This window comes from Caretta caretta, chromosome 14 (assembly GCF_965140235.1).
Source record: "Caretta caretta isolate rCarCar2 chromosome 14, rCarCar1.hap1, whole genome shotgun sequence".
Taxonomy (NCBI): Eukaryota; Metazoa; Chordata; order Testudines; family Cheloniidae; genus Caretta; species Caretta caretta.
The window spans coordinates 26845043-26872204 of NC_134219.1; the positions used below are offsets into that span (position 1 = coordinate 26845043).

The window sequence follows — 27162 nt, forward strand, 5'->3', positions numbered from 1 at the left end:
TCCTGGGAACAATGAATTCAAGGTCTTTTTGCTCTCCCATATGCATGCACAAATCCCACAAAGGGAATTGCACACAGGGCCTGAGCTGGTGGCGCCCTGTCAATAAAACCCTTTACATTTACACTGGGAAGCCCACTTTAGGATTAGAAGTGCCACCACAGCTTCACAGTTGCTGTTACATCTTTAACGTCTTTAATACACCTACACTTGTCTTTCCCTTTGTGTAGTACAACAGCCTGGAGCAGCTGTGCATCAACTTCACCAATGAGAAACTGCAACAGTTTTTCAACCACCACATGTTTGTGCTGGAGCAGGAGGAGTACAAGAAGGAAGGGATTGAATGGACATTCATTGACTTTGGGATGGACCTGGCTGCCTGCATTGAGCTCATTGAGAAGGTATCTTTTCAATTCAAGTGCCTGATTCATTTGAGAATTCTTTAGTTGCTGGGGGTCGTATTAAATTTTAGAGGGACTCTTCCCTGCTCAGGTCGATACATTCAGCCTTAGTTATTAAAAATACCTTGACCCACAATTGAATATATTTTGGGGTAAAAACATTAGTCATAAAATCATAGAACTTTAGGGCTGGGAGGGACCTCGAGATGTCGTCTAGTACAGCTCCCTGCGCTGAGGCAGGACCAATGACGGGAATTACACAGTCTCCCCTGGAAGCCTATTCCAGAGTTTAACTACCTTTATAGTTAGAAAGTTTTCCCTAATATCTAACCTAAATCTCCCTTGTTGCAAACTAAACCCATTACTTCTTGTCCTACCTTCAGTGTACATGGAGAAGTATTGATCAGCATCCTTTTTGTAACAGCCCTTAACGTATTTGAAGGTTGTTTTCAGGTTTCCTCTTTATCTTCTTTTCTCAAGGCTAAACATGTGAGATTTTCCAAACCTTTCATCATTATTGTTGCTTTCCTCTGGACTCTCTCCAATTTTTCCATATCTTTCTTAAAGTGTGGTGCCCAGAAGTGGGCCTCCAGCTAAAGCCTCACCATGCTGAACAGAGTGGCATAGACAATAGACAATTACTTCCCACTTAAGATACTCCTATTTTACTTATGATACTCCTGTGTCGTACATATGACATCCCAGAATATTAGCGTTTTTTGCAACTGCATTATGTTGTTGACTTGCATTCAATTTGTGTTCCATTATAACCTCCAGATTCTTTTCAGCAGTACTACTGCCTAGCCAGTTATTCCCCATTTTTTAATTGTGCATTTGATTTTTAATTCCTAAATGGAGTATTTTGCACCTGTCTTTATTGAATTTCATTTTGTTGATTCCAGACCAGGTCTCCAATTTGTCAAGGTAATTTTTTGTTCTAATCCTGTCATCCAAAGTGCTAGCAACCCCTCCCAGCTTGGTGTCATCCACTAATTTTATAAGCATACTATACACGCCATTATCCAAGTTATTAATGCAAATATTGAGTAGTACCAGACCCAGGACTGACACCTATGGGAGCCCACTAGATACATACTCCCAGTTTGACAAGGAACAATTGATAACTATTCTTTGAAAATGGTTGTTCAACCAGTTTTGCATCCATCTTATAGTCATTTCATCTAGACCACTTTTCGCTAGTTTGGTTATGAGAATGTCAGGTGGGATAATGTCAAAACCTTGCTAAAATTAAGATATATCCTGTCTACAGTTTCCTTGCGATCCACTAGGCCAGTAACCCTGTCAAAGAGGGAAATGAGGTTGGTTTGGCATGATGGTTTTTGACAAATCCATATTGGCTATTTCTCATTACCCTTCTATCTTCTAGGTGCTTACAAATTGATTGTTTAATAATTTGTTCTAGTATCTTTCCAGGTGTCGAAGTTAGGCTGACAGTTCAGCAATTCCCCAGGTCCTCTTTGGTCCCCTTTTTAAGATGGGTTGTATGTTTATCCTTCTCCAGAATGGAAAGATGACCTAAATTACCTTATAACAGGACCCTTTTCAGAAACCTGGACACAGTTTCCAATTTAAAGCATGCTTCTGTATTCTTTAGTACTGAAAGAATTCATTCTTCAAAGCAAACCATGGAGAAATCTGAAAAAGAAGTATATTTTGGTTTCTTGATGTTATTGCCTCAGTAACATGAAGATTATATCAGTATGATAACTTCATTAAAAGAATGTTCTACATTTGTGCTCTACAGGCCCTCAGTCATATCCAGTTAATCATTTCCTGGGTAGACTGGTGAGGAAGGCAGAAATATAATATTCTGATCACTTTGACGTCATCTTCAACAGTTGTAGCTAAGAAATTTTGTGCATGGTGAATATAGAAAATGGAAAAATACAATTCTTGGCAAATATGTTCTCTCTCTCTAATATATACATCTTCTGAGTGCAAGAATGAGGAGGTGGTGCTTTTGAATGTAGGGCACATAGAATTCAGAACATTTGCTGAAAGTCTACAGTTCTGGAGAACAACAGGCTCTTTTAGCAAGATATCTCCATGTTCTGTGAGCTCATTTGGGTAAGGACTTTTATGTAAACATGACAATACTGTTGCACCTGTCAAAATGTTTGTTACAAAAAAATAAAATTTCCATGAGCCATTACTTTACATTCAAAGCTGAAATAGATGAAATTCAGCTTATTTAATCTCCCAGTTTGTCAGGAGATGTACTTAGAGTACATCCTTTTCTCACCTGTTTCTCAACCTCTGGACATTGTCAGTCTTCTGACCAAGAGATGGCCACATTGTCCAGGATGGCAGTTTGTAATCAATCTCTCCCTCTTTCTACTTATTTGTTGCTGTTTCTTTCAGCCAATGGGTATTTTCTCCATCCTGGAAGAGGAGTGCATGTTCCCCAAGGCAACTGATGTGTCTTTCAAGAATAAGCTCTATGACCAGCATCTTGGCAAGTCCAACAACTTCCAGAAGCCCAAGCCTGTCAAAGGAAAGGCTGAGGCCCACTTCTCCCTGGTGCACTATGCTGGCACTGTGGACTACAACATCACTGGCTGGCTCGAGAAGAACAAAGATCCCCTGAATGAAACCGTCATTGGGCTGTACCAGAAATCATCAATGAAAACACTGGCTTTTCTCTTTGCCTCATATGGTGGAGATGCAGGTATTTGTATTCATCCACAATATCCAATATACACAGAAATACTTCTTCTAGAATCACAAAAGGGAACATAAAAAATCTAAAACGTGTTTTCTTTCTCTTTCATTGTGCAGAAGTCGGTGGTGGCAAGAAGGGAGGCAAGAAGAAGGGTTCTTCTTTTCAGACCGTTTCTGCTCTTTTCAGGGTACAGTACAGTGTTCATTATCATGTTGTCTGTGAAGGAATATATGACAATGAGAAATCTCACTTTAAATCTGAAAAGGTTATTTTCCAGCTGGCTCAGTTGTGGTAAAAGCCCCTTGATTCTTATGGGAAGTTAACCTGCTGTATCTCCATTTCATTGAGTGCAGAGTCTGTCCTTTTTTCCCTCCCCCAGGATGATATAAAAAACAATGATGTTAAACAAAAGTAGTTTCTAAGAAATGCTGCTAGGAGATTGTTACAGGCCCTCCTTGCACCAGCTCTGGATTCAGGGCTGTATATGGCCCTGTAATGGGGTTCACTTCCCCCATCTGCTTAAGAGTATCAGCTGTGTTAGTCTGTATCCGCAAAAAGAACAGGAGTACTTGTGGCACCTTAGAGATTAACAAATTTATTAGAGCGTAAGCTTTCGTGGGCTACAGCCTGCTTCATCGGATGCATAGAATGGAACATATAGTAAGAAGATATATATATACATACAGAGAAGGTGGAAGTTGCCATACAAACTGTAAGAGGCTAATTAATTAAGATGAGCTATTATCAGCAGGAAAAAAAACTTTTGTAGTGATAATCAAGATGGCCCAGTTAGACAGTTGACAAGAAGGTGTGAGGGTACTTAACATGGGGAAATAGATACAATATGTGTAATGACCCACCCACTTCCAGTCTCTATTCAAACCCAAGTTAATGGTATCTAGTTTGCATATTAATTCAAGCTCAGCAGTTTCTCATTGGAGTCTGTTTTTGAAGCTTTTCTGTTGCAAAATTGCAACTCTTAAATCTTTTACTGAGTGGCCAGAGAGGTTGAAGGGTTCTCCTACTGATTTTTGAATGTTATGATTCCTGATGTCAGATTTGTGTCCATTTATTCTTTTGCATAGAGACTGTCCAGTTTGGCCAATGTACATGGCAGAGGGGCATTGCTGGCACATGATGGCATATATCACATAGGTAAATGTGCAGGTGAACAAGCCCCTGATGGCATGGTTAATGTGATTAGTTCCTATGATGGTGTCACTTGAATAAATATGTGGACAGAGTTGGCATCGGGCTTTGTTGCAAGGACAGGTTCCTGGGTTAGTGTTTTTGGTGTGTGGTGTGTGGTTGCTGGAGAGTATTTGCTTCAGGTTGGGGGGCTGTCTGTAAGTGAGGACTGGTCTGTCTCCCAAGATCTGTGAGAGTGAGGGATCATTTTTCAGGATAGGTTGTAAATCTTTGATGATGCCTGGAGAGGTTTTAGTTGGGGGCTGAAGGTGACAGCTAGTGGCGTTCTTTTATTTTCTTTGTTGGGCCTGTCCTGTAACAGGTGACTTCTGGGTACTCTTCTGGCTCTGTCAATCTGTTTTTTTCATTTCAGCAGGTAGTTTGAAGAATGCTTGATAGAGATCTTGTAGGTTAGTTTCCCTGACTCTGCTCCCTGAAGAATGCATGTAGACTTATGTGATTCAAATTCATCTCCTTCTTGAGGTGTGGTTTATAACACATCATTTCAACTCAACTCACGACAAATCTTCCCCACGGACTTTACAATTCCTTCCCAATGCCAGCCTCAGCTGTCTGGCCTTTCCTAAAGCTTTTCCCAGCCAAGGCTTCTATTCCTTCTACCTGAAGATATCTCCTGCCAGGTCCTTCTCCTGGCTCTGGGTCACACTCCTCTCTACGAACTCGCTCCCTCTTAATTACCACTCACAAGCCACCATCATATGACATTGGCTCATCTGCTGGCCAAAGTCTTGAACCAGGATACTTGGACACATGCATGTGCCCCAGGAGCATCCTATTGTTACAGGTCCAGACTGCTTATATTTAAACCTGAAAACTTAGAAATGTCTCACTTCCCCCACTGCTCTGCCCCTTTCCATTCTTATACTCTTTGTGTTTTCCTTCACATATGTCCCATAAAAAAAGAAAGGATCTCCAGGGCTCCCAGGATATGATGCCCTTTCTGACACTGGTTTCCTGTCCTGTCTTGGTGAACATTTTCAGTATTGCCAACCCGTGGCATTCAAAAGCCATGAGTTGGGCCCCCAAAACTCATGAGAGTGAAATATGATTTCAAGAAAGAATCAGTGTTGGCTTTTTTCCTTGTCCTCTGCTCTCTGAGCCTTTAGTACACACTTGTCACATTTTCCAGCTTTTCTCCTCAACCCTGAGGTTCAGAAACTTACTTTTATTTTTCAGTTAAAAACTGTCATTCCCTCCAAATCAATTGATTCCAGGAACTGGGGCATAAGAAAAACACCAAATATAGTGAGACTCATGATAAAACTGTGAGATGGGAACATTACATTCCACACTTCTAGGTAGCGCTATTTCTACAGTTTTATATCTCACTTTAAGGACCACATTCAGGATCCAAAGGAAGACGAGAACTTAGGTCAGAATGATTCTAGCTGGGATGTTTTGCAAGCTAGTCTACCTACAATGGTTATGTGCTACTCCTGACAGAATTCTGCACCGCTGTGGGAGCGCAGAATTCATATGGTCTGCATATTTCTGTGCTCCCCCCGTGCAGAAAAATGCAAAAGAACTCTGCAGGGGACATGCGCCTCTTCCCCAGCAGCACATCTGTTCCAGCATGCCTGGAGCAGCTTCAGAGATGCAAATCTCTGTGGGGGAAGGGGGCCTGGGCATGCATGCCTCTGGGGGAGACATTGATCACTGTCAGGGGGCAGGGCTGGCCAACAAGCAAGAGAGACTGTCCCTCTCGCTTGCTACTGTGGCTCACTGGGCATGGGCGGGGGTGGGGGGGGGGGTGTTAGGGCTTTTTATTATGCATGAGGAAAGCCCTGTTCCTGAGGCAGAAAAGCAGCAGCCTCCCTGTTAGTTAATTGATCTCATTCTCTGAGGCAGAAATGCAGCAACCTGCCTGCCGAGTAACATGTGTGTGACTTCTTGAGAATCGAAAAAACATCCAATTAAATATAAGTGTCATGTTAGTGAAAACTGTTTTTAAATTTAAAAAAATTGCTTTCGTAAATAAAAACACATTTTGTTAATGTTGCTGTTGATGGTTAATTGATCTCATTCCCTGAGACAGAAATGTACCAGCCTGCCTGCATAGTAACATTGTTAATGTTTCTATTGTTAGTTAACTGTTCCCATTCTTAGTCAATTCCCTCAGGAGCATAAAACCTGTAAAAGTTTTAAGGCCCCTACATTGCCAGAGTGATGTAAAGCCTCATGCATGACAGTAAGGGAATCTGGTAGGAAGAGCTATGCGCTCTCTCACTTTTTTCCTGTGCCAAAGAGGCACAATGGGGTTAGATTACAGCTCAGGATTTATTTTACTTACCCAGACTTTGAGTGCAAATAAAACATTTACCAAGCAGTCAATAAAATGTCAGGACAATTAGAAGCAAGCACTTCCCAAAGGTCCAGGACAATGATTAACAAACTGTATGACTTTCATGTGTGAAAGTCTGAGCAATTTAAAATGACATTCTGCTTTTTTTTTTTTTTTTTTTGCAGTTTGGTGTTCTGTAATGTAATTTAAATGAAAATTCAGCAGTATTACTGGACTGCAGGGTATTAGTTACCAAGTGTTCGTAACTTAACTTACATGTGTTTAGGAAATGTTGAATAGTCATTGTGACTTTTTTCTGTATTGTAGTTTAAATAACTTACTAAAATAATTAAAACTGGTAAGCTTATATTGCATTATTTTGACAAATAAAATTGGCAGAATTTTAAATTTTTTTGGCACAGAATACATCTCTTCCCAGGAGAAACGTGCATGATCCCATTATAATGAGTTTACTGCATCTATCAGTGCATATGCAGTGTAACATTGGTTAACCTAAACCTTTTTTTATGGTCTCACAGGAGAATTTAAACAAGCTGATGAGCAATCTGAGAAGCACTCATCCTCACTTTGTGCGGTGCATCATTCCCAATGAAACGAAGACACCCGGTAAGAAGAGCCAGTGTAAAGAGATCTTAGTGAGATGCAGCCATTTCCTCTGGGCTGCACAATAAGGTACTAATTCATGCTGTGATTTGTTAAGGTGACATGGAGCATGAACTCGTACTACACCAGCTAAGGTGTAACGGCGTGCTGGAAGGGATCAGAATTTGCAGGAAAGGATTCCCCAGCAGAATTATTTACGCAGACTTTAAACAGAGGTCAGAGAGCTCTACTATACTGCCCCATTATGTTTATGCTGAGTAGCTTGTATTTCCTAATTATTTCAAATACTATATTCACTGAAGTATTTAGCATATATTTTCTTTACTCTGTTGTAAATACCAAATTAAAGTAATTTACTGTGGGTTAACAATGAGATTGATATCTTTGGAGTCTAAGGTCCTCTCTCCAGAGAACATATGTGGTAGGATATAATTGCAGTACAAGCTTTCTCAGACTATCCTAAAATTGTTCCTCAGCCAAACAGATGGACAGCCTCTAGGCATGAGAACTGGTCCAGTCAGCCTTTTTTCTGGCTTCCAGTTACTGGGAGCCAATTAGTGTCAATGGTGATGGTGGTTTTGGTGATAGGAACATCCTTATATTCGGGTTTCTCCTACAGATACAGGATTTTAAATGCAAGTGCTGTTCCAGAGGGACAGTTCATGGACAGCAAGAAGGCTTCTGAGAAACTACTTGGATCCATTGATATTGATCACACTCAGTATAAATTTGGTCACACTAAGGTACAGACACTCTTTGATTCAAACACCATCTATTTGTATTTTGTCCAGAATGAAAGTGATGTTTTGTAATATTCCCTTTTTCAAGGTGTTCTTCAAAGCGGGACTTCTGGGTCTTCTAGAGGAGATGAGAGATGATAAACTGGCAGAGATTATGACCCGCACACAAGCCAGATGTCGTGGCTTCCTGATGAGAATGGAGTATCAAAGAATGGTGGAAAGGAGGTAGCAATATGTCATCTTGCATGGGACTCGTTGTGTTTGGGCTATTGCATCTATATTCATCACACACATAACACTTAACATATATTTTAATTACATCATAGAGAGTCCATCTTCTGTATCCAATACAATGTTCGCTCGTTCATGAATGTCAAGCACTGGCCCTGGATGAAGCTGTACTTCAAGATCAAGCCCTTGCTGAGGAGTGCTGAAGCTGAGAAGGAGATGGCCAACATGAAGGAAGAGTTTGAGAAAACGAAGGAGGAGCTTGCTAAGTCTGAGGCAAAAAGGAAAGAACTGGAGGAAAAAATGGTGACCCTGATGCAAGAGAAAAACGACCTGCAGCTCCAAGTGCAATCTGTGAGTATCACCAATGCATTCAATCCTTATTGCACAGGGGAAACTAAACCTGAAATTTCTAAATGCAAATTTCCCAGCAAGAGAATCATAAACTGACGGTTACCTTCCACTAGAAAAATGTTGCAAGTCAAATTAAAATACAAGGATTAAATGTTACATTTTCAAATTTAAGCTTGTTCATTTGGGGATTATCCAAAATGTATGGGTCCAAATAACTGGAGTATACACATACATAAGCATATATAATGATGCCCCTTTGTGGGTCATCTGTGGGGTTGGAACTTGGGACCTCTGAATCCTTTGTATTTTCTTGATGCAGACCAATTAAACTATTTTTGTTTTGGATGGTGTAACTTTTGGGACTCTATCCTAGATCTTTATACTTCTGCTGTACTGTTAGTTCTATTTGTTGTACTACTCTATAGACCATGAGACAGGTAGCATTTTGAAAGCTAAGAAGGGTGGGTTTTTTTGTTTTTGTTTTTGTTTTTTTTACAAGAAGAGATGATTTGCTTTGTTCACAATGAGTGAGACGGCCAAGCTCTTTAAGGGGTGCCTCAGCACAATACTAAACAAAATGCCCAGCATTAAGAAAATGCATAGTTCAACCCAACCTCTGTCCCATAAAAACTACAGATTGGGAGCATCAAACGTAAGTAAGTGGCTAAAAGAGAAAGTCACATATTTCAAGTGTGTTAGAGAAACCAGGTGGGGGAAGTAATATCTTTTATTGGACCAACTTCTGGTCACAGAGCTTTTCTTTGGGTCCTAAAGAAGAACTCTGTGTAAGCTCAAAAGCGTGTCTCTGTCACCAACAGAATTTGGTCCAATAAAAGATACTGCCTCTCCCACCTTGTCTCGCTAATATCCCAGGACCTACAGGGCTACCACAATATTGCAGATACCAAGTGTCGTAATTTTATGTAGCCGTAATTTAGTTATTTCTAAATTAAATTCTTTTAAAAATAACAAAGTCTTTCATCTTCAAATAATACTATGTACAGTATATGTCAAGTATGATATTTTAAAGCATACCCGTTTTTGAGGTGGCTGAGCACACAAAAAAGTGTCTACATTCTTTTTAATTGGTAAAATTGTAATTTTTATGGTTACAATGCTCAAATGTGAGTGAAGAAATTTACAAACATATAAAAAAATGCAAGACCCGTGACACAAAGAGCCAGATTTTCAAAAGAGCTCAGTATTCAAAACAGTTCCCATTGTTCTCAACTGACAACCTTCTAACTGAGAATAATCAATGTTGCTGGGTGCTCAGCATTTTAGAAAATTAGGCCATTAAAATCCAAATCATATGCAAATACAACAGGTGACACCAACCAACAGTGGGGTAGGAAACCAGTGATGAGAAGATAAAATTAAAAACAAGACAGCGTATGCAATTATATAGGATGTTTATAGGCATGTCTAGGCTCTGACCCTGCTCACATGCTTAACATAAACCGCCATACAAGCAATGGAAAGTCAGGAGGAATACTCATACTTCAGGTTGAACATGTGCAAAATTGTTTGCAGGATCTGGGCCTTAATGGTTTAGGGACAGATTATATACATTCATATGTAGTTATTACCTTAATTTTTGTCTAATGGTCTAATAGACTAAAATAAATTAATCTAGTTGCTGTTTTTCATGATCAGACATCTCATAAGAACATACAAATGGTCAAACTGAGTCAGATCAGTGGTCCACCTAGCCCGGTATATTGTTTTCTACAGTGGCCACTGCCAGGTGCTTCAAAGGGAATGAACAGAACAGGGCAATCATCAAGTGATCCATCCCCTGTCATCCAGTCCCAGTATCTGGCAATCAGAGGCTAGGGACACCTAGAACATGGGATAGCAATCCTGACCATCTTTGCTAATAGCCATTGATGGACCTATCCTCTCAACAACAAGTAAACAATTAAAATCAATCATATTTTGTGCTGAGATGAAATATTTTTTTTTCAGCTTTTATTACAATACCACTATTTAGTGTGATATAAGATAGAACTAAAAGTCATCAAAACACAAATAAATGGAAAAACTACATTTCTCCAACAGGAATCTGAAGGCTTGGCTGATGCTGAGGAAAGATGTGACCAGCTGATCAAAACCAAAATCCAACTTGAAGCTAAAATTAAGGAGGTGACTGAAAGAGCAGAGGATGAGGAGGAGATGAATGCTGAGCTGACAGCCAAAAAGAGGAAACTGGAGGATGAATGTTCTGAGCTGAAGAAAGACATTGATGACCTTGAGTTAACATTGGCCAAGGTTGAAAAGGAAAAACATGCGACAGAAAACAAGGTAAAGGCCATATATATATGAATGAGAGAGAGATCTGTGCATGTATGCCTGGAGGGAGACTGGGACTTGCAGCCAGTAGGATGAGGAATGTGGGCAGGAGGAACAAGGGGGTGAGGGAAAGACAGATCAGATGAAGAACTGGGAAGGGAAGAAATGGGACTGGCTAGGCAAGGAGACAGTGCACCATCTATTCTGTGTACTGAATGAGGCAGGAGTCCTAGGAGGTCCCATGGTAAACAATAGTAGGTAATCACGTAATTAAAAACTCTATCATAACAGATATGTTGCACAGGCAACCTTAATTCAGGAATTTCCTAACCTTGGAGTGCTTGACTTTGAAACCTTACTTTTCTTTGAACGTTGTTTTTGTGTGTGAGACAATTATATATATACACACATACTTTCTTAATTTACATATTTAGTTTATACTTTGCATTCATTTAATAAAAAAGATCAATACATAATAAATGTATTTATTTATCTTTATCATTTACTTTCCAAGTAAGGAATAATAAATACATTAATGCATTTATGAGGTATAATATGCCACCAATTGAGTAGCTGCCATTCTAATTTATATTTCAATGGTAAACAGACAGATTTTCAAAACTGCCCAGAACCCCCAATTGGAGTAGAAATTTCTAAAGCCCTCATAACTCTAAACTGTCAACCCAGAACAAAGGTTGTTGCTGAGTACTTAGTATTTTTAAAAATATATTTTTTTGAACACGAACATATATTTCAATGCCTAAAAATTGAGACGTGACCTCTTTTGAAACGCAGGCATTAAGTTGTTATTTGGTCTCTTATTGTTGAGGGAACAAACTGACTGAAATGGGACAAGTCCAGACCTTAGTAGGGCAGAGGTGAGAGTTTTCAGCTGTAAGTGATGACAGTTTCATGAGAATCTCTTCCCAGTTTTTTCTGAGTTCACTCAGAGAAAAGATAATGAAGTAGCTATGACTTCAGACATGACAGTTCTTTCTGCTTATTATATTACATTTCCATGCAGCCAGTATCTATTCCTTGAATCTTATAAAATTTTGGATAAAAACATCAAATTTAATAAATCTAAGTTTTAAATGACACTGTCATTTCACAAACAATAATGTTTTGTATCCATTTTCTTTAACCATCTTTATTCAACTCTGAAGGTGAAAAACCTCACTGAGGAGATGGCAGTCCTGGATGAGACCATTGCTAAACTGACAAAGGAAAAGAAAGCCCTCCAGGAGGCCCATCAGCAGACCCTGGATGACCTGCAGGCGGAAGAGGACAAAGTGAATTCACTGACTAAAGCTAAAACCAAGCTGGAGCAGCAAGTGGACGATGTAGGCACAATAACATATGGAGAGAACAAAACCAGTGTGACATTAGGCTCTTGTTCGCAGAGAATTTATGGCCTTTTTCTGTTTAGCTTGAAGGGTCGCTGGAGCAAGAGAAGAAGATTCGCATGGACCTTGAAAGAGCGAAGAGGAAACTTGAAGGAGATTTGAAGCTGGCCCAGGAATCCACAATGGATTTAGAAAATGATAAACAGCAGCTGGAGGAAAAATTGAAGAAGTAGGTATGGTTTGCAGGGAGTATCATGCAGATACATTTTGTTCAGGAACTAACTCTTTTTTTTCCGTTCGTATGAAAAGGAAAGACTTTGAAATCAGTCAGTTCCTAAGCAAAATTGAGGATGAGCAAGTCCTGGGCATCCAGCTGCAGAAGAAGATCAAAGAGTTACAGGTAAGTCATAGTTTATCTTTGTTCCAGCCCAAGAGGGAGTTCAGTTTAAAGGAAGGCATCGGTCTTAGTGAACGTGATGTATCAGGGACCCAAATTTCTCTCAATGGGTCTTTGGACGTAGCTACCCCAGTTCAGGGAGGCGATGTTTCCTGGCCACCAGAATCCCCTGTTGTCAGTGTAGCCTGCATCTATTCTACGGAGTTACGCCAGCAGAACTCTGCCGACAGCCATACTGGTGTTGACCCCAGACTGAAGCCACAGTCTGAGTGTTTCCTGTTGTTCTCCAGGCTCGTATTGAGGAGCTGGAGGAGGAGATAGAGGCTGAACGGGCCTCTCGGGCGAAAGCAGAGAAGCAGCGGGCTGATCTCTCCAGGGAACTCGAGGAGATCAGTGAGCGTCTGGAAGAAGCTGGTGGAGCCACAGCGGTTCAGATTGAGATGAACAAGAAGCGTGAGGCAGAATTCCAGAAAATGCGCCGAGACCTTGAGGAGGCCACTCTGCAGCACGAAGCCACAGCCGCCGCCCTCCGGAAGAAGCACGCGGACAGCACGGCAGAGCTTGGGGAGCAAATCGACAACCTGCAACGCGTCAAGCAGAAGCTGGAGAAGGAGAAGAGTGAACTGAAGATGGAGATTGACGACCTGGCTAGTAACCTGGAGACTGTCTCCAAAGCCAAGGTACAGAAACAATATATATATATATATAAACATATATGTTTATTGCAGAAAACAGACTGCACCTTCAGATTTGCACTTTGTAGAGGTAGTCTTAAATAATAATAAAGAAGAAAAAATCACTGATGTTATTGCTGTTGTTATGTCACAGATATAATACGATTTTTATTTTACTATTTGCATAATATTTAGTTTTATGAAGGGTGAGGTTTCCTTACTAATTGAGCCCACATGTAGTTTGTCATGACAAAAATCCCAATGATCTCAGAATGCTGGAGAGCCCATGTGTTTAATCCTCTTTCTTTTTGTCCATTTCACACAAAGGCAAACCTTGAGAAGATGTGCCGCACTCTGGAAGATCAGCTTAGCGAGGTTAAGACAAAAGAAGAAGAGCATCAGCGTATGATCAATGACCTCAGTGCTCAAAGAGCTCGTCTACAGACAGAATCAGGTAAAACATACATGTTGTACAACTGTGAGCGCATACAGGAGATGCTGTGATAGGAGGAAATTTCCATCATACGCACAACATCTGATCCACCATAAGAACGTAAGAACAGCCATACTGGGTCAGACCAAAAGTCCATCTAGGCCAGTATGCTCTATTCTGACAGTGGCCCATGCCAGGTGTCCCAGAGGGAAAGAACAGAACAGGTAATCATCAAGTGATCCATCCTGTCACGCATTCCCAGCTTCTGGCAAACAGCCTATCCTGCCTGTCTATCTTGAATCATAGCCATTGATGGATCTATCCTCCATAAATTTATCTAGTTAGTTTTTGAACACTGTTATAGTCTTGGCCTTCTCAACATCCTCTGGCAAGGAGTTCCATAGGTTGACTGTGCATTGTGTAAAAAAATACTTCCTTTTGTTTGTTTTAAACCTCCGGCTTATTAGTTTCATTTGGTGACCCCTAGTTCTTGAGAAGTTATGAGAAGGAGTAAATAACACTTCCTTTTTTACTTTCTCCACACCAGTCATGATTTTATAGACCTCAATCATATCTGCCCTTAGTCATCTTTCTTCCAAGCTGAAAAGTCCCAGTCTTATTAATCTCTCCTCATATGCCAGCCATTCCATGCCCTTAATCATTTTTGTTGCCCTTTTCTGAACCGCTTCCAATTCCGATATATCTTTTTTGAGATATGGCGACCACATCTGCATGAAGTATTCAAGATTTGGGCATACTATGGATTTATATAGAGGCAGTATGATATTTTCTGTGTTATTATCGATCGCTTTCTTAATGGTGCCCAACATTCTGTTCGCTTTTTTGATTGCCGCTGCACATTGAGTAGATGTTTTCAGAGAACTATCCACAATGACTCCAAGATCTCTTTCTTGAGTGCTAACAGCTAATTTAGACATCATCATTTTATATGTATAGTTGGGATTATGTTTTCCAATGTGCATTACTTTCCATTTATTAACATTGAATTTCATCTGCCATTTGGTTGCCCAGTCACCCAGTTTTGAGAGATCCTTTTGTAGCTCTTCGCAGTCTGCCTAGGACTTAACTATCTTGAGTAGTTTTGTATCATCGGCATATTTTGCCACCTCACTATTTACCCCTTTTTCCAGATCATTTATGAATATGTTGAATAGTACTGGGCCCAGTACAGACCCCTGGGGGACACCGCTGTTTACCTCTCTCCATTCTGAAAACTGACCATTTATTCCTACCCTTTGTTTCCTATCTTTTAACCTGTTACTGATCCATGAGAGGACCTTCCCTCTTATCCCATGACAGCTTACTTTGTTTAAGAGCCTTTGGTGAGGGACCTTGTCAAAGGCTTTCTGAAAACCTAAGTACACTATATCCACATGCTTGACCCCCTCAAAGAATTCTAGTAGATTGGTGAGGCATGATTTCCCTTTTCAAAAAACATATTGACTTGTCCACAACAAATTATGTTCATCTATGTGTCTGACAATTTTGTTCTTTACTATAGTTTCAGCCAGTTTGCCCAGTACTGAAATCAGGTTTGCCTGTAATTGCCTCTGGAGCCCTTTTGAAAAATTGGCATCACATTAGCTATCCTCCAGTCACCTGGTACAGCAGCTGGTTTAAATGATAGGTTACAGACTACAGTTAGTAGCCCTGCAATTTCACATTTGAGTTCCTTCAGAGCTCTTGGGTGAATACCATCTGGTCCAAGCAACTTATTACTGTTTAATTTATCAATTTGTTCCAAAACCTCGTCTAATGACACCTCAATCTGGGACAGTTCCTCAGATTTGTCACCTAAAATGAATGGCTCAGGTTTGGGAATCTCCCTCACATTCTCAGCCGAGAAGACCAATGCAAAGAATTCATTTAATTTCTCCGCAATAGCCTTATCATCCTTGAGTTCTTCTTTAGCATATCGATTGTCCAGTGGCCCTACTGATTCTTTAGCAGGCTTCCTGCTTCTGATGTATTTAAAATTTTTTGCTATTACTTGCTAATTCTTTTTTGGCCTTCCTAATTATATTTTTTCACTTCATTTGTCAGAGTTTATGCTCCTTTCTATTGTCCTCACTAGGATTTAACTTCCACTTTTTAGAGGATACCTTTTTGCCTCTTGCTGCTTCTCTTACTTTGTTGTTTAGCCAAGGTGACTCTTTTTTGGTTCCCTTATTATGTTTTTTAATTTGGTGTATACATTTAAGTTGAGCCTCTATTATGGTATCTTTAAAAGGTTTCCATGCAGCTTGCAGGGATTTTACTTTTGGAACTGTACCTTTTAATTTCTGTTTAACGCCTCATTTTTGTGTAGTTCCCCTTTCTAAATTAAATGCGACAGTGTTGGGCCACTGTGGTGTTTTCCCCGCCACAGGGATGTTAAATTTAATTATATTATGGTCACTATTACCATGCGGTTCAGCTATATTCACCTCTTGGACCAGATCCTGTGCTCCACTTAGGACTAAATCAAGAATTGCCTCTCCTCTTGTGGGTTCCAGGACTAGCCGCTCCAAGAAGCAGTCATTTAAAGTGTCAAGAAACTTTATCTCTGCATCCTGTCCTGAGGTGACATGTACCCAGTCAATTTGGGGATAGTTGAAATCTCCCGTTACTACTGAGTTTTTTATTTTAATAGAATAAATTAATAAAATATTAATATTTTATTTTTTATTTTAATATTTTATTAATTTTAATATTTTAATATTTTATTTAATAATATTTTAATTTTTATTTTATTTTTTATTTTTATTTTAATAATATTTTAATCTCTAATCACCATCCTGGTCAGGTGGTCGGTAGTGTATCTCAACCGCTATATTCTTACTGTTCAAGCATGGACTTACTATCCATAGAGATTCTATGTTACAGTTTGGTTCATTTAAGATTTTTACTTCATTTGATTCCACACTTTCTTTCACATAGAGTACGACTCCCCCACCAGCACAACCTGTTCTGTGGTTCTGATATATTTTGTATCCTGGTATTAATGTGTCCCAGTGATTATCTTCATTCCATCATGTTTCTGTGATGCCTATTATATCAATATCCTCATTTAATACAAGGCACTCTAGTTCACCCATCTTATTATTTAGACTTCTAGCGTTGGTATATAAGCACTTTAAAAACATGTCACTTTTTAGCTGTCTCCCATGACATGATGTAATTGAATGAGACTTTTTTCATTTGACTGTTTCTCATGAAAAAAAGTTTCTATTTGACACCTGCTGTTAGCACTGATTATATCAGATTATCATCCTCTAGAAGACCATCCTAAATTAATCTGTTTTAAAATAATAAATTACTTTATTATGTTCACTTAATTGCTATTTAATATAATCTATCTGGAATGTTTCTTAGGTGAATTTGCGCGCCAGGTAGAGGAAAAAGATGCTTTGATTTCTCAGCTCTCAAGAGGCAAACAGGCATTTACCCAACAGATTGAGGAACTCAAGAGGCATCTAGAGGAGGAGATAAAGGTAAGGATTTTTCCAACAGCCTTTTCTGTGAAGCTGGATTCTTGTTGTGAGCAAGATGCTTTAACCTCAAATGAAACCATAGCACCCTAGAGAATAGTGGGGGAAAGGTCCTGTTAGGTCACCTATCCCAGCCCCTGCCAATGCAGAATTGTTCCCTAGAGTATATTTATGAATGCTTTCATAGAGTCACAGAGTTTCAGGCTTGAAATGACCATTGGATCATTTAATCTGACCTGTATATTAAAGGCCCCCAACACAAATCAGCAACCACATACTAAGCCCATCATCCAAAATTAGACTGAAGTGTTACAAGCCTCCAGAGATTAAACTATTGTGTGCCGAGAATAGGAGTTATCGAGGTGCGCTAATGCCTGAGGCACCTGCAGTTATCAAAACCCAGCATAAAGTTTACCATCCATTGAATCTTGCACCACTTCCCCGGGATAGCGTTCCACAGTCTGACAGAACTCACTGTCAGGAGGATCCCTAGGATATTTAGCTACATCACTGTGCTACTCCTGTTGTGTCTCCAGGCTAAGAACGCACTGGCCCACGCTTTGCAGTCTGCTCGCCATGACTGCGACTTGCTCCGGGAGCAATATGAGGAGGAGCAGGAAGCCAAGGGTGAGCTGCAACGTGCCCTGTCCAAGGCCAACAGTGAAGTTGCCCAGTGGAGAACCAAATACGAGACAGACGCCATTCAGCGCACTGAGGAACTGGAAGAGGCCAAGTATGTGCTGGGGTGGAGGACTGGAAGAGGCCAAGAACTAAATGGGGAAATGTGAAGAGGCTAGTGATATGCTCAGGAAGGGACTGGAAGAGGCCAAGGATGTGCTTTGGGTAGGGGGATTAGAGGAGATGCAGAATATCCATTTAGTGGTATGGGTTGGAAAATGGCAAACATGCTCATTAGGTTTAGAAAGACTGAGAGAGGCCCTGTACTCGGTCGATAATGCGTGTGAGCTGATGGCAGACGGATTATCAGAGACAATGTACTGTATATGAATTGGATAAGAGCGACTGAGAAAGGACCTGATCTGTGTGTGCACTGGGGTCACAGCCCTGAAGAGCTGACTTCTGCTCTCGTGAATCCCAGAGCAGCTGCACACAGATTTCTTCCCATATTGCTCACTAAATGGGAGCCGTATTTACTCACTAAGTGGGAGCTGTATTTACAATCTTCCAGGAAGAAGCTTGCCCAGCGTCTGCAGGACGCTGAAGAACATGTCGAAGCTGTGAATTCCAAATGTGCTTCCCTTGAAAAGACGAAGCAGAGGCTGCAGAATGAAGTGGAGGACCTGATGATTGATGTGGAAAGATCTAATGCTGCCTGTGCAGCTCTGGATAAGAAGCAGAAGAATTTCGATAAGGTATTGCAGCCTTGTGGGTGTTGGATGGAGCATCTGCTAGTGATCTCCGTTGCTTAGACTAAGGTCTTGTTGTTCTTTAGGTTCTGGCAGAATGGAAGCAGAAATACGAGGAAACGCAGGCTGAACTGGAAGCTTCCCAGAAGGAGTCTCGCTCGCTCAGCACGGAGCTGTTTAAGATGAAGAATGCTTATGAGGAAACCTTGGATCAACTTGAAACTCTGAAGCGTGAGAACAAGAACTTGCAGCGTAAGTCCCCGGATTTCTTCTCCTAACATGGGGCTTCTGGAAAGCTTGTCAACACTCTAAAGTGAATCTGTCTGTGCCTGTGGCATTGGTAAGGAGCCTCTCTCTCTTTGGGCCCTTTGTCTGATTGCGTTATTTGTCTGTAACCCAACAGAGGAGATTTCTGACCTCACGGAGCAGATTGCAGAAGGGGGAAAGACCATCCATGAGCTGGAGAAAGTGAAGAAGCAGATTGAGCAAGAGAAATCAGAAATCCAGTCCGCTCTGGAGGAAGCTGAGGTACACATGCCATTAGTCACTGCTTTACAAAGAGAGAGTCAGAAAACCTTGGAGCTGTATCCTGTTGTAAACACGGTGGGATAATTCACAGGGACAGGAGGACAGCACATGCTGTGCTGGAAGCTATGTACTCAGTGCCCATGCTACCCACAGCACTACATTCCAGTTTGTGGGAGCATTTAACACTTTATGTGGAAGGAAACAACTATTTTTGTCCCTTTATTGACCCTTCACTTGCTCTTGTTAAGGCTTCACTAGAACATGAAGAGGGCAAAATCCTCCGCATCCAACTTGAGCTGAACCAGGTAAAGTCTGAAATTGACAGGAAGATTGCTGAGAAAGATGAGGAAATTGAACAGCTGAAGAGAAACCATGTCAGAGTTGTGGAGTCCATGCAGAGCACCCTGGATGCTGAGATCAGGAGCAGAAACGAAGCCCTGAGGCTAAAGAAGAAGATGGAGGGGGATCTGAATGAAATGGAGATCCAGCTGAGCCATGCCAGCCGCCTGGCTGCAGAGGCACAGAAGAATCTGCGTAACACACAAGGAGTGCTCAAGGTACACTAAGCCACACATGCCTAGTGCGATAGTTCAGCTGGTCTTTTCAGCATGCCAAGGAGTCTGCGCCTCCAGGTAATTTCTCTCACTCGTTTTACAGGATACCCAGATTCACTTGGATGATGCTCTCCGAAGCCAAGAAGACCTGAAGGAGCAGGTGGCCATGGTTGAGCGCAGAGCTAACCTGATGCTGGCCGAAATTGAGGAGCTGAGGGCAGCTCTGGAACAGACAGAGAGGGCCAGGAAGGTGGCTGAACAGGAGCTTCTGGATGCAAGTGAACGAGTTCAGCTCCTGCACACCCAGGTCAGGGTCTAGTGTGAAAAGAAATCCCACATATCCCTAAACAGGAGACTGCTCTGTAGGTATCCTGCTCCAAAGAGCAGCACTAGGGGGTGTTTAGAAGATTTTTGTTCTTGAAATGGCCTGTACGCTAATGTCCATAGGATGGACCTTTGTTAAACAGAAAGCAAGAATCTTCAAGGCCATCTTTGGTTTTCCTTAGGTGCTGTGTTGAAGGCGACAAGGTATGACGAAGGTTATAATTGCAGTGATGTAATGGAGGGGGGCAAGTGTCTCAGAGGCTCTGGGTGTGGCTTTCCTGCCTCCTATACAGTTTCCATCACTGGATACTTTTAAGTCATCTCTGCCATCCCCTGTGATTCAGGAAGTATTTCTACACAGTGATTATTTTGTTATGGAATGGACCAGATTTACAACAATTGGCACATAGGGTTTGTCACAGGCTATGGGGGTAACGTTAGTGAGTGCCTTTAAAATATTCACAGGACATCACTGACTAGCTGTCAATGTCCTGCAGTGATGATACATTTGGAGGAGAGTTCTGCAGCAGTAAAATGTTAATAGTAACCTGTACATTAAACACAAATATTCAGTTCATGCTCCAGAGTCAATATTTTGTGACTAACTGTAACCACGTCTTATCTATTGTTGTTAAACAGAACACCAGCCTGATCAACACAAAGAAGAAGCTGGAAACAGACATTTCCCAAATCCAGAGTGAAATGGAGGAGACAATTCAGGAAGCGCGTAATGCAGAAGAGAAGGCCAAGAAGGCAATCACTGATGTGAGTTGAAGGCACCTTTCTTTGGAGAACATGGCCGTGTTTGCACCTGAAATGGCTGGTTTTCTGGACCGGTTTCCTTTCTTTACTCACTAGGCGGCCATGATGGCGGAGGAGCTGAAGAAGGAACAGGACACTAGCGCCCACCTGGAGAGGATGAAGAAGAACCTGGACCAGACGGTGAAGGACCTGCAGCTCCGTCTGGATGAGGCAGAGCAGCTGGCACTGAAGGGTGGAAAGAAGCAAATCCAGAAACTGGAGGCCAGAGTATGTATTCCCCATATTTGTGTATTTAGGAGCATTTCCTATGTTCAGTCGCAGTGAAACTCAATGATCCATTTCTTATTTCAGGTGCGTGAGCTGGAAGGTGAGGTTGACAATGAACAGAAACGCAGTGCTGATGCTATCAAGGGTGTTCGCAAGTATGAGAGAAGAGTAAAGGAACTGACCTATCAGGTAAGGAGGGAGGCCCTTGTGCTGTCACATCCTTCTCTGGGGAGCACAAATTGTTTGCATGTGAACCTGCAGGGGGTAATTTTATTTTATCATATGGGCAAATGAACTCACCTCTTTCCTGCTTTATTAACTGCTTTCAGTCTGAGGAAGACCGGAAGAATATTCTCAGGCTTCAAGATCTGGTTGATAAACTACAACTGAAAGTGAAATCTTACAAGAGACAAGCTGAGGAGTCTGTAAGTATCAGTCGGAGGAGGAATGATAGTTACCTGCTAACAAGGTGGGAATTGTACTAACTAGCATAGGATGTGTGGGGGGTATTGTAGGCCTGGGGAGGCTAAGCCTCCCCAAACAGCCAGGCGTGGGCCTGCCCACGCTCTGCTCCAAGGCCCCCACCTGCCTCCCACTCTTCCCCCTGGTCCCAGCCCAGGCTGCTCCTCTTCCCCGAAGCAGCCTGGGACTTGGGGCGGGCTGGTCAGGACGGGGTGGCCGGTGGCCTGGGCTGGGTGATGCGGCGGGACTCCGATGAAGTGAGCTGTAGCTCACGAAAGCTTATGCTCAAATAAATTTGTTAGTCTCTAAGGTGCCACTAGTACTCCTTTTCTTTTTGCGAATACAGACTAACACGTATGCTACTCTGAAACCATTCTAACTAGTGGATCTAAGAAATTATGAAGTTGCATTTGTTCAGGAGAACAAGGTTTAAAGATCAACAGAACCTTGATAGTTCATGCTTATATCTGAGGAACTAATTACTGAAAGAGTAAGCAAAGAAACAATAAAAAATCATAAAAGAATAATATATATAAGTACATTTGATAAACATAGTTTATTTGTCAGTGTTTAGGTTCATAGTTCATAGCACATTATATAGAGGATTTAATAAATGATAAGAAAACTGAGCAATATAAGAATTCTACAGCATTTTGCAATTACATTTTTGCTGAAAGTGGAGAAATGTTGCTGGTTTTTGTATATGCCAGTTAGGGACCAGTGCGTAAATCAGTGCTCACTGACTCGTGCAGATGAAAACCGTATGTGCTAGGCACATGCATTTTTCATCTATCCCCAGAAGAGTTCTCACCTCATTGAAAATTTCTTTTTGCTATTCCGTAACTTTTCAAAATCTTCTCAACCTTGGAAAAGTTACAGACTGCAAAGTTTCCGAGCTCCTTTACCCTTTTCCTGTTGTGCAACTTTTCCAAAGTTGAGAACATTTTGAAAAGTTACCTAGTGGCAAAAGGAAAAAAAAACAAAGAGAAATGAAACATCCATCATTCGATCACATTCATTTTGCAAAAGGGAAAAAGGGGGAAAAATGGATAGGATGGGGTGAAACAGTTTGAAATTCAAAATTTTGAAATTTTCAGTTTCAATGAAAAAGTGTTTTGAAAGGTATCCGTGAAATAATTTGTTTAGAAAAAAGACTATTTTTCATTGAAATGCAAAAAATTCTAGCAACTCTACTGAATACTTTGCTTAGCTCTACTAATAACTCAATCACAGTTGCACAAAAAATCTTCCAGATTTAGCATGTGCCCAGGCCACCATGAGGCAGATTCTTCGTGTTGGGTTTGTGGAGGGAAGTTTAAAAATAACAAAAAGTGCTAAATGATTGGAAGTGCACACCTGAGTCAGCTGGCAACTCAACTGCCAATGTTGTTAGCTTGGCCTGATGAGGCCTTGCCTCTGTGACCATGCTCCTTGTGTTGCCTGCCCCAGGCCCAGTACAGATAAGGATGTCTAGTCTCTGCTGATGGGACAATTTGCTAGAGGGAGATTGTGAATGTCTCATTACTCACCAACTCCTCCAAATCCCTGCCTTCACCTCAGGGGCAGCAGGATAATAACGTTAAGCAGAATGGAGGATCCCATGATTCAAGCTCTCTGAATGTTTTTCATCATTCCACAATTTTATGCAAATTCTCAACTTTCATTCTAAACAAAGAATCAAATTTAATTTTCCTCCACAAAGATCCATCCTTCCTAAGAAAGAGCGTTATGCTGCTGCCTTGGGACCCCAGACAGCTGCCTGAGGATAGTTAGCAACTGAAAGGGAGCTGCCCGCCTTGGAGAGAAGGAAAGAAATAGGGAGCTGCTTGATCTGAGTCTATGCTGCCTGACTGGGAGAGGGAAGAGGGAAAATGAGTGGGAGGCAAGTGCTTCCTCTGTGAGGACCTGATCCAAACCTCACTGGAATTACTGGAAAGGCTCCAGTTAACTTCAGTGGACTTTGGATCAGGCTCTTAGGGAGGAAAAGGATTGTGACAGAATGAGAAATTCCTACTTTTCTCTTGAAACTGCTCCTCATTTTCTCATTCTGTTCAGGGCAATCTGACTCTTTGAATATGGTTCAATGTACCCAGGTTGCCAATCGAAATATCACTTTCATAAATTTCAGTTGTGTGCACACAATACATGGCATATCTGACTCTGTGGAGCTCAGTATTCAAATGGTAGATTAATGGTGCGGATGCAACACTAACTCCCCGTCCTGCTCACCGAAACACACTGTGTTATCAAGGCTGTGTCTCCTGGAACTCAGCTTCAGGGTGGATGCACTCTTGTTGTTGGTTCTACGATGTAATGAAAGGTGGTTTGTTCATAGTCCAATCCTGAACTCAGAGAATACAAACTGCAGACCTAAAACTGTCTCCTGAAAGGGTCACAAGCTAGAATGGATGGCACTTCTCTTCTGGATTTTCGTCACTTCCCTGTCCCTAAGTGAATAGACTTCTGCTAGCAATTACATGTGCAGCATCATTCTACATTTAAAAAGGATTTCACCTCGCTTTTAATACATTTTCTAACTTAGAAAATGGTGAGTGTGAGAAGGTCTGTACTTGGTTTTCAGGTAAGAGATGGCAAGCGAGTGACAGAATCTGGGCCTTCTCCTTATCAAGCAGTTGTATCCCCTAAAGTTCCAAATGCAGGAAAAGGGTGTCAGTCCCAGTCACATCTAGTGGTCAGAGCAGGTGTTAGACCTAGTGGTTAGATAGCCTAGTTGGTAGCCAGAAATTGGAGCCCCCAGGGTTGGAGCTGCAGCCAGAGTCCAGACGCCAGAGTCAAGAGTCAGGGACAAAGTCATCAGTCAGGAGTCGGAGTCCAGGGGCAGAACTGGCTTACCTGGAGTGAGGTAAGGCAGGGACAAGGCCGGAGCCAGGGCAGGAGCAAAGCAAGAGCAAGGCTGGGAACAAGGCAGGAGCAGACACTACTGAAGCTCTGGGTACGTGCTTTGAGCGGTTGTTGAACTGCTGCTGCTGGGTTTAAGAGCCAAGCTGCCGAACCTGCCAACCAATCAGGCAGCTTTCTGTAGGCCAGCTGTGCTCGTTAAGGTTGCCCAGAGACTGGCTCTGCTTTGGGCCCTGCTTCCAGATTGGCGCTGCTACAAGCCCTGATGCCTGACAGTACCACCCTTTCGAGTGCACCTCCTACGGGCCCAGGGCCTGGTTTCTCAGGGGACTACTGAAAAACTCTTCAGTAGGGCCACGGTGTGGATGTTTATTCCCATGACCGCTAGTCCATTCTGTAACCTTCCCAGTCCACCCCTTTCTGGAGCCTTCCCCTAACTTGCCAAGAGCAGAGGATTCAGTGGACCAAGTACACCTCCTGTCCAGAGAGTGGGCAGTGGAAGGTCAGAGCGGTTTGCTCTGTGTGGGTTCTCAGTGTAGGGGTTTAAAAGTGTGATGTGAAAGCGTGTATCTTCAAGGACTTGGGCAGCCATAACCTGAAAGGCATTGGATTCACACATTGTATAACACTGAAGGGGCTCAGGAATTGGTAGTCTGGCAGATGGGTAGCTAAATTTAAAGTTCTGGGCCGAGAACCACACCTTGCCCCTATGACCAGATTGGGGGTGGCCCTGATGGCTTCAGTCAGCATGATATTTATTGGCAGACTGGACATGTTCTCTGAGCTCCTGGTGCACCTGGTGTAGGTGAGAGGCTTTGTCAGTGGGGTACAACTGTGGGCATAGCAGAAATAGGAGCTGACACTGATTTAGAAATCCACAAAATTTGTTGCAATTGCCATTTAACTTGTCATGCAGGGGGAGGTTGCTCTCAAGGGGAGTGGGGGTTGGAGCTGAAGACAGCACAGATTGAGCTTGCAGGACTGCATGCTAAACCTACAGGGTAGCAATTTGGGCCTGCAAGGTATAGGGCTCCCACTCTCCCGCTCAGAGAGATATTGGCCTTTCATGCTTCCTGCATCAGCTCTAGTTCTTGTATTGTTTTGTGCTGGGCTGCTCAAACGGTCAGTGACTGGAATATGAGCAGTCGCTGCCTAGTGGTCAGAGCAAGAGTCAGATTAGAACAGCATTTGATAGCCAGGAATTGGAGCCCAGGGTCAGAGCCAGAGTCAGAGGTCAGAAATCAGAGCCAAGGGTCCAGGTTACCTGGAGTGAGGCAAGGCAGGAGCAGGGCTGGGAACGAACAGGAGATATCATAGATATATGTGAATGCTGGGGGCAACTGCTGAACTGCTGCTGCTGCTGGGCTTAAGAGCAGGTCTGCTGATCCTTCCAACCAGTCAGGGTGTGTAGGCAATCAGGCAGCCTACGTTAGGCCAGCTGCATTCATTGAGGTTGCCCAGAGAGTGGCTCTACTGCCAGCACTGCTTCCAGAGTGGGTCTGCTGCAGGCCCTGACTCCTGACAAAGGGCAACTGTCAGCACTTTGGTTTTCACGAGGCTCTCTCCATCCTCAGGAGGAACTATCCAATGTCAACCTCACCAAGTTCCGCAAGATCCAGCACGAGCTGGAAGAGGCTGAGGAGCGGGCTGACATTGCAGAGTCCCAGGTCAACAAACTGCGGGTGAAGAGCCGCGAGATTCACAGGAAGATTGAAGGAGAAGAGTGAGGATGTCACCATGCTGTAAAGTGACTGAAGAAATGCACAAAATGTGAATCTCTCTGTCACTTTGTTGTATTTATTGGTTATTCTGTCCTCAGTGTCTAGGAAATAAAGATTGTAGAGATATTTGCATACAAAGAACTAGCCGGGGCTTTTGTTTTTTACAGATTAGCTTTGGGGTCTTATTAAAGTTTGTGCATTATTGAATGCTTAATTTTAACTCTTGTCCTTTGCATGCATCCATTACAACACAGTCTTTAATTACCTGATCACATAGTATTTCTCCCTTATACATTATTACTTTATTCGCTGAGAGGACAAATAGTGTTAAATGTGACACAAAGATTGAGAAAGTGAGTGCTCAAGAGTAAGAAATTGCAAATGTTAGTGTTGAAAGTTCAGCCTAAACCCCTATTCTATTCTATTCTATTCTATTCTATTCTATTCAGGTTCTTATACCATCCTCATCAACATGGTATCTGAGCATCTTCCAGTAGTGTATTAAGCAATGTGATTTACTCTGCTCACATGTGGTTTGTTCTTTCTCTCAGCTTCTCTCCAGGAAGGAATTGTTCTGCAGAGGAGTCTTTACTTTTGGTAGGGTTTTTGTTGATGGTGTTTTTTCATTAGGTAAAACAGGCCGGAGAAGTGCCTCTGGGACTTGGAGTGGAAGGTGGGGATGTGTGTGATGGTGCTTAGTTCATGGGGGAGTTTGTTTCACAGTCTGGGACCAGCACTCCTCCAGGAGTTCTCAAGATCAAACATGCCCAGGTTTTTAACCTTTCCCCATAGGTCAGATTTCTAAATCTTTTATCATGTTTGTTGCTCTCCTCTGGACTCTCTCCAATTTGTCCTCATCTTTTCTAAAGTGCGGCACTCAGAATTGGACACAATACTCCAGATGAGGCCTCACCTGTGCCAAGAAGAGTGGGACAATTACCTCCCTTACATATGACACATCTGTTAATACACCCCAGAATATTAGCCTTTTTCTCAACTGCATCACATTGTTGGCTCATATTCAATTTGTGATCCACAAGAACCCCCAGAGCCTTTTCAGAAGATCTGCCTAGCCAGTTATTCCCCATTTTATAGTTGTGCATTTCAGTTTTACTTGCCAAGTGAAGTACTTCGTGCTTGCCTTTATTGAATTTCATCTAGTTGAATC

The 27162-nt window shown here is 42.0% G+C and overlaps 1 protein-coding gene across 1 annotated transcript in view; it reads left to right on the forward strand.

Moving 5' to 3' along the window:
• The window catches only part of LOC125621051 (myosin heavy chain, skeletal muscle, adult), a 33456-nt gene extending 7248 nt beyond the window's left edge, over positions 1-26208 (forward strand). The window contains exons 13-38 of the mRNA XM_048817444.2: positions 228-398; positions 2781-3087; positions 3198-3268; positions 7111-7198; positions 7293-7410; positions 7815-7938; positions 8024-8160; positions 8262-8517; positions 10579-10821; positions 11976-12152; positions 12239-12384; positions 12465-12555; positions 12843-13232; positions 13554-13680; positions 17035-17153; positions 17687-17883; positions 18340-18523; positions 18604-18769; positions 18921-19045; positions 19294-19602; positions 19703-19906; positions 20563-20688; positions 20782-20952; positions 21037-21141; positions 21282-21377; positions 25848-26208. Of these exons, the coding sequence (XP_048673401.2) occupies positions 228-398; positions 2781-3087; positions 3198-3268; positions 7111-7198; positions 7293-7410; positions 7815-7938; positions 8024-8160; positions 8262-8517; positions 10579-10821; positions 11976-12152; positions 12239-12384; positions 12465-12555; positions 12843-13232; positions 13554-13680; positions 17035-17153; positions 17687-17883; positions 18340-18523; positions 18604-18769; positions 18921-19045; positions 19294-19602; positions 19703-19906; positions 20563-20688; positions 20782-20952; positions 21037-21141; positions 21282-21377; positions 25848-26000 (4401 nt within the window). The 3' untranslated portion in view covers positions 26001-26208. The remainder of the gene's footprint in view (positions 1-227; positions 399-2780; positions 3088-3197; positions 3269-7110; positions 7199-7292; positions 7411-7814; positions 7939-8023; positions 8161-8261; positions 8518-10578; positions 10822-11975; positions 12153-12238; positions 12385-12464; positions 12556-12842; positions 13233-13553; positions 13681-17034; positions 17154-17686; positions 17884-18339; positions 18524-18603; positions 18770-18920; positions 19046-19293; positions 19603-19702; positions 19907-20562; positions 20689-20781; positions 20953-21036; positions 21142-21281; positions 21378-25847) is intronic.
• The last annotated feature ends 954 nt before the right edge of the window (positions 26209-27162 follow it).